The 20,132-nt window shown below is 39.0% G+C and overlaps 1 protein-coding gene across 1 annotated transcript; it reads right to left on the minus strand.

The window, feature by feature from the left end:
• Window positions 1-3,760: 3,760 nt before the first annotated feature.
• On the minus strand, window positions 3,761-17,022 carry LOC308381420 (sterile alpha motif domain-containing protein 9-like). The gene is made up of 4 exons (XM_080858983.1): window positions 16,754-17,022; window positions 15,590-15,646; window positions 10,083-10,119; window positions 3,761-8,729 (listed from the first exon to the last, which is right to left on the minus strand). Exons 2-4 carry the CDS (start codon window positions 15,631-15,633, stop codon window positions 3,882-3,884), a joined length of 4,929 nt encoding a protein of 1,642 aa, XP_080715109.1. The 5' UTR covers window positions 15,634-15,646; window positions 16,754-17,022; the 3' UTR covers window positions 3,761-3,881.
• Between the last annotated feature and the right edge of the window lie 3,110 nt (window positions 17,023-20,132).

Below are 20,132 nucleotides of genomic sequence, written 5' to 3' on the forward strand. Positions count from 1 at the left end.
TAACATCATAAACCTTGGTGGATTTCAAACGTAAACAAATGCGCTTGTCATTCCACTTCATGCTTTACACCACCAGCATTACCTGGCTCATTGTACTACAATAGTGTCGCAAAGTGACGCATGCGTGACTCATATCTACAGTGTACTCAGATTTGGCAGCGACAATCATTTCTAAATATTTGGCCGGACTCGCCCCGCAGGCAAAGATGAAATGATAAGAGGCGCACACGAAAGGCACGCCATACACAATGGTTTTGCTGGTCACGTTTATGGAAACGCATTTGGTCTGTTTCAGCCCTTACATGGTTGTGATTGCTGGTTCTGCTCCCACCCACTTAAATGCTCTTTTAAGGGCAAATGTTACTCCCAGGATGCTGCGCTCGTCTAAAGAGCATCATTTAGCACTACCGTTGGCGCAAGTACGGGAATATAGACTATTTCTCATTCGTAGTTCCATATTGGTGGAACGAGCTGCCTAGCACTACCAGAGCAGGGGCGTCCCTCTCTATCTTTAACCTTAACTCAACTTGATCCAACTCTTCAGAGAGCACCTCCCTTCCTAACTTGCACTTCTACTAGTAGCCCTACTCTACTTGCCCTTACATCAGTTACATTGCTGGCACTATTGATACACTAGGTCTCTATTGCTCGTAGCTTGATTGGTCTCTCCCTTGAACGTAGCTTTGGATAAAAGCGTCTGCTAAATGACTAAATGTAGGCTATATGTAATGTAATAGCCCACAATGAGAACTCAATTGTATAGGCAGTTAAAAAATACAACTGACGGCTCCACCCAACTTTGTCACAATGACTTTTGTTTCATCATATAACAAAGTTTCCTAAACCTTTAACGTTGGCATTAAAAACACGTCTGTACGGTAACAAAAAAAAAATCTAGCTTGATAGGCTACTACACCTTGCTGTTTGTAAATCACTCTCAATCCTGGAAGACAATTAGTTTACCAGGGAGTTTCACGATTAAATGTGAAAAAATCTTTTCGCATCCTCATAATGACTTACCGTGACATAGATGCCGATTTTTCCCGACCCCCAGCAAAGGAGATGGTCCTGATGGGTTTGTAAAACTTACTTAACATTTTTCAGAGTACATAGCGATTTATACGGGTCTACTCGTAAGGTGAGTTGACCACGATCAGTGGCGGATTTAGCAAATTGGGGGTCCAAGACGATGGTATGTATGGGGTCCCCCCATCCGATCTTTAAAAGAGAATGAAAAAAAATTGGACCGACTGAATGGTGGATAGGCAGGTAAAGCTAATCTACAGGGAAGTAAAGGTTGGAGAGGAGAACAAAAAACTTCCTCTTTAAACCCTGCATACACTTCCTTACTCCAAAATTAAGATGGAAACCAGAGAACACACAAAGTGAAACTACTGGTCATTGTGGATGAAACCACTGACCAGTGAACATCTGTTAAGCCCCAGTTCTGTTAGTGTAAGTCCTCAACTAGAGATATGATATTGTTGTTCAAATAGCTGATGAGTATATTTGAGTAGTACAGATTCAGTCTGTGTAGATGTGACTCTTCTAGTATTGCTGGTTGCTGGGCTTAAGGCATCAAACCTTCTTTCGGTCAGTGTGTCTGGGGCTGGACTCCTTCTCTGGTCCTATGCATCGGACCCCCTCCATCAACATTGGAGTTCCATGGTGGCGGTCTAAGGTAGAACAGGAAAGGGATCATTTCACAGCAGTTCGTCATTTACTCAAAATGAAGATAAAACTACTCCTGGGACCACCAGAGGGGGATGGTGGATCACTTTCCTGGCTAGACTGGTGCTTCCTCATTTATAACTTGGCGCTTTAGGTTGTTGTTGATTGATAGCAGAGGCTTTTTTCTGGTAACCCTCCAAAACAATTTGTGGTGATGTAGGTGGCGTCTGATGGTAGTTCTGGAGACTTTCTGACCCCAGGACTCAATTTACCCCAGCAATTCTCCAGCTGTGATCCTAGGAGATTCTTTTGCCAGTCGAACCATCCTCCTCACGGTGTGTGGGGTCAATTTACAGACAGGTCCTTTTCCAGGCTGATTCCTTACATCTGCTGTCTCTTTGAACTTCTTAACTATTGCCCTGATTGTGGAAATGTGTATTTTCAACTGTTTAGATATTTTATTTTTCCTTTTCCGAATCTCTGCAGATCAACAACTTTTTGTCACACTGTGTTCTTTCGTCTTTCCCATCTTGATGAATGACTAATAAATGGAGGGTAAACTCTCATATTTATACCAGAGTGAAACAGGAAGTCATGGTTGACCACTTAAGAGTTCCTAATCAAACAGATGAACTTAAATTGTAAAACATGACTGCTAATATACTTCAGTTAGATTTTAATTTTAAGATTTTCTAGGGGTGCCAATAATTGTGGCACCCACGTTTTGGAGAAAATATTTGATTTAACGTCAAAAAAAATTTCTTTCAGTAATTTTACTTCAATGAAAAGGTAAGAATTTTGTGAATATTTTGAGTGAAAGACCAAGTGGATAAACTTCAAAGACAATTTTTTTCATAGCCTGTTTTGCCCATATTCACTTATGGTGCCAATAATTGTGGAGGGCACTATATGACCTTTGGACATTCTTTTGCCAGTCAAATCATCCTCCTCACGGTGCGTGAGGTCAATGTGCACATACGTCCTTTTCCAGGCTGATTCTTAACATCTCCTGTCGCTTTAAACTTCGTAATTATAGTCATGTTGTAGTCATATAGCCATGATAGTGGAAATGGGTATTTTCAACTGTTCTGAGACTTTTTTATGTCCTGATTTGTGCAGCTTAACAACCTTTGTCACTGTGTTCTTGGTACTTTCCCATAGTGATGAGTGACTAAGGGAATTTGGCCTGTGTGACTCTCACATTTAAATCCAAGTGAAACAGGAAGTAATGGTTGACCACTTAAGAGTTCCTAATAAAAACAGGTGAACTTAAAAATGTAATACATGATTGGAAATATATTTCAGTTAGATTTTAATTATAATATTTTCGAGGGGCGCCAATCATTGTGGCATACATGTTTTGGAGAAAAAATATTTATTTAATGTAAAAAAACTAAATAAATTCTTTCAATAATTTTACTTCAATGAAAAGTGAATATTTTTTGTATATATTTTGCGTGAAAGACCCAGAGGATAAAAAGCAAAGACATTTTTTTTCATAGCCTGCTCATATTCACTTAGGGTGCCAATAATTCTGGAGGGTATTGTACGTTCATCTGATTGACAAGAGAAAATGTACTAAATAGAAAAATGCAAAAATATGTTACTGTATTTCATCTCCAGTGAACAATAATGTTTAATTAAGCAGTGAAAAGTACATTTACAGCACAAATCCAACAGGATAGATGTCTTATGTATAATATGATGTAAATAGTCTAAGGCCAAATGTAGAGTGCAAAATTGCATTTCATTGAAATTATCTAAAGAGAACTTACTAAAATGATATACTCACACTACTTTTTAAATATTCAGTATTCAACAAACAATTACAAAACATTTGCAGAACAAACAAATGTACAGCAAAGTAGCATGTCAAATACTTTTTTCCTCCTTATAGTCACTTTGTACAAGTGTCTGCTCAATATCATCAGCATAATAAGCCTACTAGTTAAAGTGCATTTCAAAACATACTTGAGAAATATAATTTCATAATGTCATAATTTGCCATAAGATTGTTCCCTCTTTAAAAAAAGTGGAAGTATAACACATCTATGTAAATTGATTATTTCCTTAAAAATGTGTTACTTTTCCACCGAAAACCATTTGAAATTAGGTTGACCGAAAAGACCATTCAAGAAAATCTGATGAAATACTACAATTTCACTAGGTCAGTTAATATTTGCCTCAAGTTCCAGCAAAAAAAGACAATCTTATGGGTCATTCATATACTTAAGATCATATGCAACTGGTCCCTCCATGGTAAACCCAAGATAAAAGGACACTTCTTCAATACTGGATCCCCCGCGCAGACCTCCAAGGTAAACGGGGCGCACTGGGATTCTGAGGTTGCCCGGATAATGCACATAGATTTCACCATTTTCAGTTTTCCCTTTGACTCGCAACAGCAACTGGTTCACCCCAGGCTCTCTCCATATGGCTCCACTTTGCCATAGCTGGTGGGGGTTTTTGCGTTTTTCAGGGTCAATCGCCTGGTCGATCTTTGCTTTGTGGACAATTCTCTTTAGGCCCTTGGACTTTCCCAAGTAGAAGTGGGCAATGCAACTCCTAGCTGGCGAGATGTAATGGAATCGGCGATGGAAGGACCTCTTTGTGGATGTGACATAGGTGCAGATGTTTTTGAATATTGTATTTTCCAGGATGCTGTCCTTTCCTGGCCACAGAAGCACCATGGCAAGGAAGTAAACTTCTGTGCAGTCTGAATGAGTACCCTCATTTTGTAGCACTTCATTGAGAAGAGGGATTAAGTCATTGTACCTCCTGATCTTTGTGGACTTGGGCAAGACACAGTGAACAATGATGTTTGCCAGGATGAAATTGACCCTGTTGGTGGAGGACCTTCTTGATGAGTTTTCAAAAATGAACTGCCATTTGTTTAAAATATGCTCCATCTGTGATCCATTTTTTTCATTCAAACATTGGAGCATCCCAGCAAATGTATCGGCACGTTTTTCCTCAAGATCACGCCTGTTTTCTTCAACAGTTTGCTGTAAACTGATAATTGGTTGTTTGGCTCTCTCAGTTTCTCTCTCTTCTCCAGATATGCAGAAAATCTTGACATATTTCCTAAATACTTCTGACACTTTTCGTTTGTTTCGCTCTTCAACTGTTTGTCTTTCAATTGATCTGGGTTTCAGGTATGTGAAGTAATTCTCGAAGAATACAAAAATGTCCTTCATCCTTGGCTTCAGTGAACCCAGGAATTTCTCATGGCTGGTCAGCACAGCTATAAATTCATAATTGGCTTTGCAGCTGGTTTCATGGAAGAAATCCATGGATATGTTTCCCCTCAGGAACTGAACCATTTTATGCCACTGGTGAAGATCATTTTTGCTGAAAACAGGAATGTCCTCAAGAATTTGAAAGATGATCATGATCACATCCATTTCACCCACATATCCAGATGTATTGTACCCCTCTTGTCGTCTTCTTGTCTCAGATCTTTGCTCAAAACAATCCATGGGCTCATCTCTCTTTGCTAGTTCTTGTGAATCTTTAAAAGATTTTGTGGCCTTCGATGCTAACTCCAAATACATGTTCAGGTTGTCTGGGGTGATGTCTTCATTGCATTCAATTTCATGCTTTAGATTACTTTTGTACACTTGACCAAGAGTGTCTGCAATGTATGAATTGTTGTTCTTCTGTTGGGCATCCAAAGCCCACCGCAGTGCTGATGAAAAATCTTTTTCTTTCAGGTAGAAATGTCTTGCCAGAGCTTGGGGCACAGTTGCATTTCTGTCAAATCTCTGTATTGCATGTGTTAACACTTCCTCTCCCTCAGCCATTGGCATTTCTTCCACCAAAGGAGAAAACAGTGTGTCTTTATCATCTCCAAGTTGTTTCCTTTGCCGAGTGATTAACATACTTAAGATGTTTTGGACCAGTATGTCTTTACCCATGCCAGATTTGTAAAGAAGGTCACAATGCAAAAGGTTGGTTGTGATTTCACTTAGTTTCAGATGGTGCTTGCAAGTAAGAACCTGAAGGCAGTGTTTTGCGATCATCTGGTGCAAGAATCGAACTGCTTGGTATGTCCCACACTCCTCAACTTTGAAGCCAATGAACAATGTAGAGTAAGGATTCATTTTGTCCCACAATGTTTCCTTTCCCCATAAAGCATTTCTGATCCCAACAAACTCTTCACACAGTGACAGTGACATGCAGGAGCCATTTATGTATGTGTTCAGAAGTGCCAGGAATGACACGAGTTGACCTACCTTTGTGGAGACATCCAGGTCTTTGAGAGTGTTGCATACTAAACTCTCTATGTAGCTTTCGCTGAAGTTGTTAGTCATGATCACAAAAGCATAAAATGTCTCTGGTTTTTCATGGTGGCCTTTCAATTCTTTCAACTTCTCTTGGAAAAAGCCTTGTTCCCTGGGTGAGAGCTTATAAGTAATGAACACGCTGTCGATTCTACTATTTCGGGAACTTGCAGCAGGAAACTGGGATCTTTGGCAATTAAGTATGATTACCAGCACGCTGTCCTGCTTCTTTTTCTCATGAGCTGCATAAACAATGCATCTTTGCAAGTCCTCCACATCTTCCCAGTTGTCCACCAAAAGAAGCACAGGAGTGTAGCTTGACTGCTTGTCTTTCCCATAGGTCAGCAACTGTATGACTTGGGCTGCAATCTCACTGTTCTGCGCAGTATTGTTTTTAATGACCGCACATCTGAATTTCTTTCTCAAGTTCCATAGCACATGCATAGCCAAAGTAGTCCCCCCACAACCTGGATGATGAAACAAGCTGATGATGATGCATGACGAAGTGTACCCACCTGTAGGCGTCATCAGATTGTAGAGATCTTCATACTGAGCACGTTTGATGAAGGGCTGCTTGCCTGGTTCTTCAGAGAGGTAAAAATTCCACCAGGTCACTTGTCCTCCTCTATAGAAGTCCTCCTCAATTTTAGTCTTGAAATCCTTGAAAGACTCCATGGCCTCAATCTCAGTGTTTTCACACTCACTCTCACTCAGGATGTCAAGGAAGGTCATTAGTTCCTCATCTCTTTTTGTCAGGAGGACAGAGCTGGAGCTGGTAGAAGGTAGATATCTCTGTGATGACCGAGTCTGTGGCTCTTTTACCTTGTTTATGGTGCAGTTCACTTCATACAGGCTCAACTCATAGATACATCTACTGCTGATGTCAATCTGGCATCGGTTCCCCACAACTTCTCTCCATTGGCTGAACACTGTGGAATCTTTGCAAATACATAGCATGTTGTCTTCCCCTCCAAGTTTCCGGTAAATTGCACAAAAGGTTTCAAGGAGAGGATTGGAGACATCGGTAATCCCAGAATGCAGTAAAAATACTACCACAAGTCTGTCTTTTGGAAGAATGTCAGGATTGCAAATAAAATGAATCATGTCACTCACTTCCCCTGCTCGTTTCTTCAGCCAGTTGCTTGGGTCAAAGGGTAAATCGTTCTCATTGTCCTCATTTGCTCGTCCATTGCAGAAGACCCAGCTTGTGTTTGTGTGTAGATTTAACTTTCCAGCAGTTGTGGAAACACTCTCCGAGTTATTGTACATGCGAGGAAAGTGAAGGTTAGCATGGCGATCCTGTCGAAAGAAATTGCACGTCCCCATGACTTCTGATTCAGGGTCAAAATCAAGTACAGCAAACAACTTCAGCTCTTTCAAAAAGCCCAAGTGCTCAAGTTCACTTTCATGGCATTTGTTTGTAACAACCAAAAATTGTAGGGAATGTTCCAGTGTGTCTCTACCAAGAGTGATAAGCTGTTGTAGCTTTCGTCCTTGATGACTCTGAGATGGTTTTTGAAAAAATCTTTGTTCCACAGACTTCCGTGTTGATGCCCAGGTCTGCACATCCGCAGACAGAGCCATGAGCTTCTCCTGCAATTTTCTTGGATTTTTCTCAGCATGTAAATTAATGCTGTTTGCTCCCTGTCGGACAAATAGGCACTCAGTTTTGCATTTCTTCCCCTCAACCTCTTTAATGACAGAAATGCAGAATAATTTCTCTTGAGTCTCTGAATAATTAGGTACAATGTCAACCTCAATAACCCACAGTTTTGAAGATGCACCATCTAAACGCTGGACTGGGATGAATTTAGGAGGCCTGATGCATGCTCTTGCAACACTTTGGTTCTCCTCAAAATATTCCTTCAGTCGCAAGTCAAACTCATCTATGTATTTCTCACGTGAAATCATCTTTAAGCCAACCACCTGACCGTGTCTATAGTGTGGTGTATCTCCTACTCCAAAATGGATGGTTCCATTTGTCCGAACATTCATGCATGCAGCTGCAAACCTGAACACCTCAAAGCTGAATTTATGAAGAATCTCCTTCTCAGTGGCATTCTCTGTGTTTACCATTACTTTGAACTCATGGATGGGGTCAATCAGATTGGTTTGACCTGTCTCTTCAGGAAGCAGTTCATTTTGTGTGTACATGAAGGACGGACTGTTTTGGTCAAAGGGACGTGGTTGGGAAATGCGTTGTTCGACAGGCAGATGTTTTGTGGTGGAGAGGCCATCCTTTTGTTTTATTTTGGGTTTTACATCTGCCTTGTGTAGGTTGACATGTGATGGAGATTCACTGCTCTGTTCATTTTCTGTCCGGCTGTCTGAAACTGTCATATCCTTCTCTGAAGCACTCCTAGCGTCTATTTCAACCACAGGATTTTTGTTTGGACTGTTAGCGGATTGAAAGGAAACCACATCCCTATGTTTTACTGAAGTATCTTTCTTACCCACAGTCATTGTTTCTGTTTCCTTGGTATGAGAACATATGTCTAAACTGTCCTGGAGTTTTTTTACCTTCTCTACATTTTTAACAATTAAGACTGCAGGTCCATGCCGAATGCCTAGATCAATTAAGTCTTGTTTTCCAAAGCAGGCGAGACTGGCTCCTGAGACATCTTCATCATAGAGTCTGTCCGCATACTCTTGTTGCACCTTCAGATTTGTAAGTAACCACTGACGAACATCTTCTCTGGTCCAGTCGTCTATCCTCTGTGGCAAGTCTGGTGGTTTGCCAACTGTGTCAGATAAGGGGACTGGTGATGGTGTACCCTATGGATTGGGGAGAGGGCAAGGGGTAGAAGGAAATGGGAATTGGAAGTGTTAGAAGAATTCTGAATTGTTTAGTTGTATTGGATCAAATTAAAGACCTTTTGAGCTTGTGAAATGATGTGCAATAAAGTTTTGCAGCTGTAGATATATATTTGTGCATGCGTGAAATTATTGATATCATTCGTAAGACGGTTTTCGGCTGACACAAAATGTCCTTCCTTTGTGTACAACACTGAGATCACAAGCTTGCAACACTCAAAGTTACTTGATTTGTTTCTGATTTTAACATGTAAATGAAGTATTCTGAAGAAAATAATGGGGAGAGATAACATTTACTTCAGGTAAAAAAAGAAACATTTATTAACATATCAAACTAATTTAATATAATCTATTAAGGACATACACAGGGAAGATGTTAAACCTCAACTGAAGGACAGACTGCCCTAAATCCGATAGAGTATCTTAAATCAACATTCAATTGAGAGCTTGCACATTGACTACTGGTTGTTTTCATATTTCATATCAACATTCTTTACACACACATAGGTAAGGTAGTTACAGTTGGCAGCTGCTAGCTTGTAATGAACCTGTCTTGACATGTGTGAATTTGAACTCATGAATATGAACTTGTTCATACGAAGTTGCACAGGTACCCTGAGGGTTTCTACCTTTTTTTTTTGCTATCACTTCATGCAAACGGAGCTCTTCCATTTAAATCGTTTAAGGTTAAGGTAAAAGTTTTCCTTAGCTAGCTAGTTAGGTAGCATAGCAACTAGATAACCATAGATATGGCTCTGTATTGACAAAAGGTCAATAGCGCCCCCCTTGACCCATCTGAAACAATGTTAAAATTGTGGCCAAGCAGTGAACTGCAACCAGTCTGAGTTAAATATGATGTTGAAACAGAGACCCTGTTCAAAATGGGTTAAAATGCTGTGTGACAAATGACGTTCTGACTATAATTCTGACCGGAGCGCGGGCCAAAATAAATCCAGCGGGCCCCAAATTGGGCAGCCTTGTTCTAGGGGATGTAAATTCAAGTGTGGGTGAATTAAGGCGATTCTTATAGCTAGCAGATGGGTTTAGTTGTTGTTGCATGAGGTGGTGCCATTAACAACCTCTCGCAAGAGGTTTTGTGCCCTAACCCTTGAATGACCAGTTGCACAGGTCATGATACTATGAGCTTAACATTTTTTGAAAGAGTGATCATGTTTTGCAGTTACAGATTACAGTGACTATTTACCAAAAGGTAATAACACATACAGTATATGTCTGCACAATTAAATGACTCATTCTCCTCTAGCAAAGAATATCTACACAATGTTAAATACAGAATCATACAGACAACTATACCTTGGTCTTTGATTGTTCTTTGCTTGGATCCCAGGTCCTACAGCAGGAAAAGCATAACAATGAATAGCTCCATATAACCCTACTGGGCACAATATTTATAGTGAAACAAAATAATGAAAAAATAAACTGTGATGGAAAATGATGTAATAAACTTACAAAACGTATAATGAACTTTAACTAGAAAATGCATTTCCTGAAGGAAATACCAGTGCATGAAATGCAAAAGTTAGGAAAGGAAGAAGAAAAGAAAGAAGAGTGAAAGAAGGAAAGAAGAAAAGAAAGAAGAGTGAAGAAAGGAGAGAAGAGAGGATGAAGGAAAGAAGAGTGAAAGAAGGAATGAAGAAAAGAAAGAAGAGTGAAGAAAGGAAAGAAGAGTGGAAGAAGAAAAGAAAGAAGAGTAAAGAAAGGAAAGAAGAGTGAAAGAAGGAAATAATAGTTGAAGAAGGAAAGAAGAAAAGGAAAGAAGAGTGAAAGAAGGAAAGAAGAAAGGAGAGTGAAGAAAGGAAAGAAAAGTGAAAGAAGGAAAAAAGAGTGGAAGAAGGAAAGATGAGTGGAAGAAGGAAAGAAGAGTGAAAGAGAAAAAGAGAGTGAAACTAGAAAATGCATTTCCTGAAGGAAATACCAGTGCATGAAATGCAAAAGTTAGGAAAGGAAGAAGAAAAGAAAGAAGAGTGAAAGAAGGAAAGAAGAGTGGAAGAAGGAAAGAAGAAAGGATAGAAGAGTGAAGAAAGGAGAGAAGAGAGGATGAAGGAAAGAAGAGTGAAAGAAGGAAAGAAGAAAAGAAAGAAGAGTGAAGAAAGGAAAGAAGAGTGAAAGAAGGAAATAATAGTTGAAGAAGGAAAGAAGAAAAGGAAAGAAGAGTGAAGGAAGGAAAGAAGAAAGGAGAGTGAAGAAAGGAAAGAAAAGTGAAAGAAGGAAAGAAGAGTGGAAGAAGGAAAGATGAGTGGAAGAAGGAAAGAAGAGTGAAAGAGAAAAAGAGAGTGAAAATATTGAAAAAAGGAGATAAAAATGGAGTGAAGAAGAGAGATTGAGTGTGAGAGAAAGTAGACTGAGAGAGAAAGATGGCGAGATGGAGAGAAAAAAAATTGAGAATGGATGGTGTCTTAATGTTCCTAGTTACAGTTAAATTGAGAGGGACAGAGAGAGAAGCGGTTCCTTTGATTTGGCGCAGCTGTCAGTAAAGCACAGGTGCAAGCCAGTTTAAAGACCCTATTATGATGTCATAATGGCCCAATGTAAGTCAATGGGAGAAATTTATATTCGTTTTTCTTTAATATCTAGTATAAAGTTTAGAAAAGTGAAAAATACATAGCATAAGTGTCGTTTACAAGACCTACGCGACAAAGTTTGAATGAAGTTTCTACGTTAAGCGGTTCGGGCTGAATTAATCGCAGAAAAAGGTAACAAGAACTAGAAAATGCATTTCCTGAAGGAAATACCAGTGCATGAAATGCAAAGGTTAAGAAAGGAAGAAGAAAAGAAAGAAGAGTGAAAGAAGGAAAGAAGAAAGGAAAGAAGAGTGTAAGAAGGAAAGAAGAGTGGATGAAGGAAAAAAGAAAGGCAAGAAGAGTGGAAGAAGGAAAGACAAAAGGAAAGAAGAGTGAAGAAAGGAGAGAAGAGTGGAAGAGGGAAATAAGAAAGGAAAGAAGAGTGAAAGAAGGAAAGAAGAAAAGAAAGAAGAGTGAAGAAAGGAAAGAAGAGTGGAAGAAGGAAAGAAGAAAAGAAAGAAGAGTGAAATAATGAAAGAAGAAAGGAAAGAAGAGTGAAGGAAGGAAAGAAGAGTGGAAGAAGGAAATAAGGAAAGAAAGAAGAGTGAAAGAAGGAAAGAAGAAAGGAAAGAAGAGTGTAAGAAGGAAAGAAGAGTGAAGAAAGGAAAGAAAAGTGGAAGAAGGAAAGAAGAGTGGATGAAGGAAAAAAGAAAGGCAAGAAGAGTGGAAGAAGGAAAGAAAAATGGAAGAAGAAAATAAGAAAGGAAAGAAGAGTGGAAGAAGGAAAGAAGAGTGAACAAGAGTGGCTCTGGATGAAGAGATAAAGAGAGAGTGAAAATATTGAAAAAAGGAGATAAAAATGGAGTGAAGAAGAGAGATTGAGTGTGAGAGAAAGTTGACAGAGAGAAAGATGGAGAGATGGAGAGAAAAAAAAATAGAGAATGGATGGTGTCTTAATGTTCCTAGTTACAGTTAAATTGAGAGGGACAGAGAGAGAAGAGGTTCTTTGGATTTGGCACAGGTGTCAGTGAAGCATACTAAGGCAGAAGGCAGTAACTTCTATGTTAAAGCTCAGTGGTATGATAACAATGGAATAATGACCCTATTAATTAATCAGTAGTAATACTATTTCATTTATCACAATTACCAATACAATGATTATCACACACACACACACACACACACACACACACACCATTGAATTATCACATTAAGCACATAAAACAATGAACTTGAATTGTCACATGAAACACATAAAACATCTATGTCAGTCCATTGGGGTGTGTGTGTGTGTGTGTGTGTGTGTGTGAGAGAGAGAGAGAGAGAGAGAGAGAGAGAGAGAGAGAACGATAGAGAATGAGGCCCATTTTCCCCCTCCACATGCCCCGGCTCGCCAAGCGAAGTTACCCGATTTAGATGCACCTTTTTCGGACTAGCCACAGGCACTGGGTGGGGGAATAGCCCGATAGCTTAGCATATCTGCCATGCAATTCTAATGGTAATGCTACCTAGCTTGGTATGCTAACTGTCGGTAGCCTATACATCGTGAAATCAACCAAAAAAACTGATGTCACTGGCTTTAATTTGATAATGGCATGTTAGTAGTACATTTAATATCAGTACATTTGTTTAATTACTGCTGATATTTTACAAATACGTCAAAAACTCATTTTTGACCAAACTTGAAGTTGGTCTTTTGCCTTAGCACGGCAGAGTAAAGCACAGGTGCAAGCCAGTTTAAAGACCCTATTATGATGTCATAATGGCCCAATGTAAGTCAATGGGAGAAATTTATATTCGTTTTTCTTTAATATCTTAAAAAGTATAAAGTTTAGAAAAGTGAAAAATACATAGCATAAGTGTCGTTTACAAGACCTACGCGACAAAGTTTGAATGAAGTTTCTACGTTAAGTGGTTCGGGCTGAATTAATCGCAGAAAAAGGTAACAAGAATAAGAAGAAGAAGAAGAAGAAGAAGAAGAAGAAGAAGCCTAGGAATAACAATACAGGGCATTTCATGCACTGTAATAATAATAAGAAGAAGAAGCCTAGGAATAACAATACAGGGCATTTCATGCACTGTAAATATTGAAAAAAGGAGATAAAAATGGAGTGAAGAAGAGAGATTGAGTGTGAGAGAAAGTAGACTGAGAGGGATAGAGAGAAAGATGGAGAGATGGAGAGAAAAAAAGTAGAGAATGGAAGGTGTCTTAATGTTCCTAGTTACAGTTTAATTGAGAGGGACAGAGAAGAGGTTCCTTTGATTTAGCGCAGCTGTCAGTGAAGCACAGGTGCAAGCCAGTTTAAAGACCCTATTATGATGTCATAATGGCCCAATGTAAGTCAATGGGAAAATTTCGATTCGTTTTTATTTAATATCTTAAAAAGTATAAAGTTTAGAAAAGTGAAAAATACATAGCATAAGTGTCCTTTACAAGACCTACGCGACAAAGTTTGAATGAAGTTTCTACGTTAAGTGGTTCGGGCTGAATTAATCGCAGAAAAAGGTAACAAGAATAAGAAGAAGAAGAAGAAGAAGAAGAAGAAGAAGCCTAGGAATAACAATACAGGGCATTTCATGCACTGTAATAATAAGAAGAAGAAGAAGCCTAGGAATAACAATACAGGGCATTTCATGCACTGTAAATATTGAAAAAAGGAGATAAAAATGGAGTGAAGAAGAGAGATTGAGTGTGAGAGAAAGTAGACTGAGAGGGATAGAGAGAAAGATGGAGAGATGGAGAGAAAAAAAGTAGAGAATGGAAGGTGTCTTAATGTTCCTAGTTACAGTTTAATTGAGAGGGACAGAGAAGAGGTTCCTTTGATTTAGCGCAGCTGTCAGTGAAGCACAGGTGCAAGCCAGTTTAAAGACCCTATTATGATGTCATAATGGCCCAATGTAAGTCAATGGGAAAATTTCGATTCGTTTTTATTTAATATCTTAAAAAGTATAAAGTTTAGAAAAGTGAAAAATACATAGCATAAGTGTCCTTTACAAGACCTACGCGACAAAGTTTGAATGAAGTTTCTACGTTAAGCGGTTCGGGCTGAATTAATCGCAGAAAAAGGTAACAAGAATAAGAAGAAGAAGAAGCCTAGGAATAACAATACAGGGCATTTCATGCACTGTAATACTATACAGTGAAATATATTAATGATTAAACTAATAACTAGAAAATGCATTTCCTGAAGGAAATACCAGTGCATGAAATGAAAGAAAGGAAGAAGAAAAGAAAGAAGAGTGAAAGAAGGAAAGAAGAAAGGAAAGAAGAGTGGAAGAAGGAAAGACAAAAGGAAAGAAGAAAGGAGAGAAGAGTGGAAGAAGGAAAGAAGAAAGGAAAGAAGAGTGAAAGAAGGAAAGAAGAAAAGAAAGAAGAGTGAAGAAAGGAAAGAAGAGTGGAAGAAGGAAAGAAGAAAAGAAAGAAGAGTGAAATAATGAAAGAAGAAAGGAAAGAAGAGTGAAGGAAGGAAAGAAGAGTGGAAGAAGGAAATAAGAAAAGAAAGAAGAGTGAAAGAAGGAAAGAAGAAAGGAAAGAAGAGTGTAAGAAGGAAAGAAGAGTGAAGAAAGGAAAGAAAAGTGGATGAAGGAAAAAAGAAAGGCAAGAAGAGTGGAAGAAGGAAAGAAAAATGGAAGAAGAAAATAAGAAAGGAAAGAAGAGTGGAAGAAGGAAAGAAGAGTGAACAAGAGTGGCTCTGGATGAAGAGATAAAGAGAGAGTGAAAATATTGAAAAAAGGAGATAAAAATGGAGTGAAGAAGAGAGATTGAGTGTGAGAGAAAGTTGACTGAGAGAGAAAGATGGAGAGTTGTAGAGAAAAAAAAATAGAGAATAGATGGCGTCTTAATGTTCCTAGTTACAGTTAACTTGAGAGGGACAGAGAGAGAAGACGTTCTTTGGATTTGGCACAGGTGTCAGTAAAGCACAGGTGCAAGCCAGTTTAAAGACCCTATTATGATGTCATAATGGCCCAATGTAAGTCAATGGGAGAAATTTATATTCGTTTTTCTTTAATATCTTAAAAAGTATAAAGTTTAGAAAAGTGAAAAATACATAGCATAAGTGTCGTTTACAAGACCTACGCGACAAAGTTTGAATGAAGTTTCTACGTTAAGCGGTTCGGGCTGAATTAATCGCAGAAAAAGGTAACAAGAATAAGAAGAAGAAGAAGAAGAAGCCTAGGAATAACAATACAGGGCATTTCATGCACTGTAATAAAGTGATAGTTGTAGGTGTAATGAAATTAGTGTTTTAGCAGCCTTTGTCAATCTAAACTCAAGAAACTGTCGTAATTTAGATTCACCTTGTCTCCTTGGTATCTGTAGATTGTGGCAAACCCAGCAGCATTGTTCATTTTATCCTGAAAGACACATTTTAAAACATATAGATGAAATATCTTCCAACATCAAAGAGGCAGGTGTAATTGCACTTCCATAGGGACTAGTCCCTACCAAAGTTTGGGAAAGATACAATTGTCCCCACCAATATTTTGTTCATTTTAATTGCTTTTGGACCCTTTTGTGCTTTTTTTTGCCTCCATTAGACTAAAGGTTTTATTACAGAGCACAATACAACCAGACCAGTCAGCACTTTCCTTATCTGATGATTTTTATGATTCTAACAATCATCTACAAGGTATATTCCCATAAACATTAAAGTAACACTATGCAACAATTTGACACTTTTTGAGGTATGGTTTTATAGGCAACTCATTTTGGTACCATCCTCAAATTAATTTTGATAGCATATGGTCATGTGAAGGAAAGATAAACCCCACTTCCCCACTAGCCTTCCAAGATATGCCTTTTGAAGTTCTGTGTAATGTGCTGGAACATCCTGCAAAATGGGAGATAAGCTTTCACACACATGACATTGCCAGTTTTACTGCCAAAAGACACTAGTTAGTGTGTTGGCAAGCTTCTATCAGTGTCAGCTGGGCTGTTGGTGGTGTTTGCAAGGTTTTTGCATGACTTTAAGGCAGTAAGCTTACTAGTTTTGGAACAGAACTCCGTATTGCTGCTTTAAGAAATAGCCTAAAAGAAGGTGTGTCAGCGTAACAATGAGGTTGAAAAAGTCGTCAAGCAAAACTCACTAGCTACTAGGCTCACCTACAAAACAAAAATATCATAATGGTCAAGATTCAGATTAAATTTGATATAATCTTCAATTGTCATTAATACACTGAGAACTCATTTGTAGGCTATAGGCAGTTTAAAAAAAAAATCCAAAGGACGCCCCCACCCAAACAGGGCGCAACGACTTTTGTTTCAATCTTTAACAAATTCCTTAACTTTTAAATCACTGGTAAAACACTTCCAGTACGGTACAAATCTTGTTTGATTGGCTTTTACCCATTCCTACACCTTGCTGGTTGTAAATCACCCTAAATCCTAGAAAACAGCTCAGTTTATAAGGGAATTTTACGATTCAATGTGCAAAGTCTTTTCGAATCGTCATAATAACTTACCGTGACACAGATACCGACTTTTTCCAACCCCCAGCAAAGGAGACGGTCCTGCGATGAAGAGGTCTGTTTAACTTCTTCCTTTTTCAGAGTACACAGGGCTTTTATAAGGGTCTACGTGTAAGGTGTGTTGCACAATATTTGATAAACTACAGCGAGGAAACTGGAGGCTGATCAACAACGGATTTGCTTCAGCTGGCAAGTATGGCAATCTTGGGAAACCGTGACGTCTTGGTTTCGATTCGTCTCTAATGCGAGGCTGTACCCCCCTTTCTCTGTATCTGCACACTTATGATAATGAATGGCATCAAACTTTTCAGCAGGGCACGATCTGCGGGGAGGGCGAGGGGGATTTCCCTCCTATGATCTATGTTCTTGGCTGAATTATTTTTATCATCGGTGGGGATGAAATTTCACACCCTGCTTATGAGTATAGGCCTACACTTTAAATATTTAAAGGATTAAAGGTAGAGTGTCCAACAGCACACTGTAAGATATGAATTATATAGGACAGAGTGACCCTGTAGGCCTAGGCCTACATACAATCATTTTAGAAACTCAAGTGTGCTATTTGGGGGGATTTAGTGCGGAAGGTGTCTTGTAGCCTATCAATGAAACACTGCATTTGATGAGGTTGGTCTCAGCACATAACCTACATTATAAACCAAATATAAATTGGTCCCACTGTATGCAATGGAAATTCCGAAATTCCAGCGTTAGTATTAACAACTTACAGTAGCCCAAAATAGAAAAGTCAGTCTCAGTGTTCCAATAAGTGATCTATCTTATTATGTTTACATATAGCGGCTGTTTTACTTTTTTTTCTGAATTCGGTAAAACATGGTCATCAGAAAGCGCAAATGATTAAAAAAGAATTAGTCATAGGCCTGTTTGCTTGTATAACTATCTCTTTCAACAACATGAATTCGTTTAGTCACATTAATGTAATTGGTTTACAGTCAAGCCAGAAAATCAAGTTCAATTGGATTCAGCTCTGGGCTCTGGCTGGCCACTCAAGGACATGCACTGACTTTCTCCAAAACCACTCCTTTGTTCTCTAGGCTGTGTGCTTCAGGTCATTGTCATGTTGGAAGGTAAACCTTCACCCTAGTCTTCTTCCATATAGGAATGATGGTGGCCACTGTGCTCTTTGGGACCTGTAAAGCTGTAGAGATTTTTTTTTTGTACCCTTCTCCAGATCTATGCCATGAACCAATCCTGTTCCTGAGGTCATTAGATAATTCCTTTGACCCCCATGGCTTGGAGTTTGCTCTGACGTGCACTGTCAACTGTGGGACCTTTTATAGGCAGGTGTTGGCAATCCCCAATCATGTCCAATCAATTTAATTGATCACAGGTGGACTCCAATTAAGTTGTAAAAACACCTCAAGCAGTATCAGTCGAAACAAAATGCACCTCAGCTCACTTTTGGGTGTCATATCAAAGGGTGTGCACACTTGTGTACATATACAAATTTTGGCACATATGTCTAAAAACCTGTTTTCTCTTTGTCATTATGGGCTATTTTGTGTAGAACTTTGAGACAAAAAATGAACTCAATCTATTGAAGAATATGTCTGTAACGTAATAGAACTTGGAGAAGGTGGAAGGGGTGTGCAAACTTTCTGGCTTCACTGTATAGTCTATTAAATGACAAACTCGATGTTTGACCCATCCCTGACAAACCCATCCACAACTCACAATTGCTGTAATAGCTTCCCAGGCCTATGTGAAATACAGTCAATACCAGCCTAACTGCGAACAATATTTTAAAACGGACCCATGTTCAGATCTTGTATTTGCACCACGTGATTAACGGGTAAGCTACTGTGTGAATGTAGGAACTCGATAATTGATGCAGCTGTTCGCTAATTCAATAACTCTGTGCAACCCCTACCCTGTATGTGTTTGAAACTGACAGAAAGGAAAAGCTGAGCGCAGTCCCTATGAGGTTTCTTCAATGGCAGTTATCTTTTAGACATCTGGAGGGATTTAGCGATATGATCATTTTCTTATTCCATGAAAGACTAGGTGAAAGATATTGCAAACTTGAAGACTGGAAACCACATAACCCCTCCCAACCTGCTGTTAGGTATTTTCTACCTGCGTGCTGGTTTAAGAGAGGAGTCACCAGACAAAGCTTTTTTGTAGCAAGATAAGTTTACTTGGTAAATGATGACACAATACAGCCGTCAATGCAGTGCAGTCAAGAATGCTACATCAGCACTACACTAACGGCTGGAGAATCCGGATTCTGATTAGATACAGACAATGGGCCTCATTCTCGACAGCAGTTGGGAAGACTTTCCGAAGGATTTCAGAAGGAACTCCACTTCGGAAACATTTATGAAAACATTTGCATTCTCGTTATTTTGTTCTTCTGTGCTTTCTTCTGAACTTCAGACAACTTTCAGAACTCGAAATAGCAGTCGTAACTCTACCGGAATCTTCTCAAATGGGTTTCCACGGGCCATCTTGTGGTTATTTGAGGAATCGCGTTGAGGAATGACATTTGAAAAAACTCCGTATTACAGTAAAAGGGTTAACGGGCGAATTTGTGAGAACCCGTTGGAAATTGCGTTCACGTCAACTCTACAGACATCCTCGGATTAAAATAATTATGATAATAATAAATACGAGAATATTTGTATCATTAACAATTACGTTTCACATTTATAGTCATAATTATACGAGGTAGTGTTTATTGTTACACTAGGTCTATATGGCTCGTAGCTTGACTGTTCTCTCCCTTGTAAGTCACTTTGGACAAAGGCCGCGTCTGCTAAGAGACTGATTGTGAATGACATGAACACTGCAAATGTAACTGAATAAATAAATAAACACTAAGCTCAATCTCTAAGAACTATGGAATGAATTTATTGCAATTTATACTACTACTGGTGGCCAGTCTTAACCCCTATGGTGGCCATTTCGTACGACAGGACGGACTACAATTTATACTGGTACTTGGGACCGGTCTTCACACCTATGGTGCCTATTTTTCGATAAAAACAAAAAAAGTGACTACTTAAATGTGTTTTACGGACTTCGGACGTTCAACGTTATACAATATCTCCACCTTATTAATGAACACCTGTTACGAGGTGGATTCGGGAGATTGCGACAGCACACGTTTCTAAAATTGCGTCTCCTAATAAGGAGCTGGCAGGGCGTGTATGTATGCAAATCCACTTTCACGAGAACGCGCATAAATCTAAGAAGCTAATCGGAAGGAACCCAGCTGAGAAGACTTCGGCTGCTTATGAACACATTTTCAAGCGTGCGGGAATGCAGCGGAAGCGTTTCTCGTACGTTGTTTTTGCGAAGTCGTGTAAGAAACATTTCTGAAGAATTACAGAAAAAGGTCGAGAATGAGGCCAAA

Source organism: Sprattus sprattus (assembly GCF_963457725.1).
Source record: "Sprattus sprattus genome assembly, chromosome: 20".
Classification (NCBI taxonomy): Eukaryota; Metazoa; Chordata; class Actinopteri; order Clupeiformes; family Clupeidae; genus Sprattus; species Sprattus sprattus.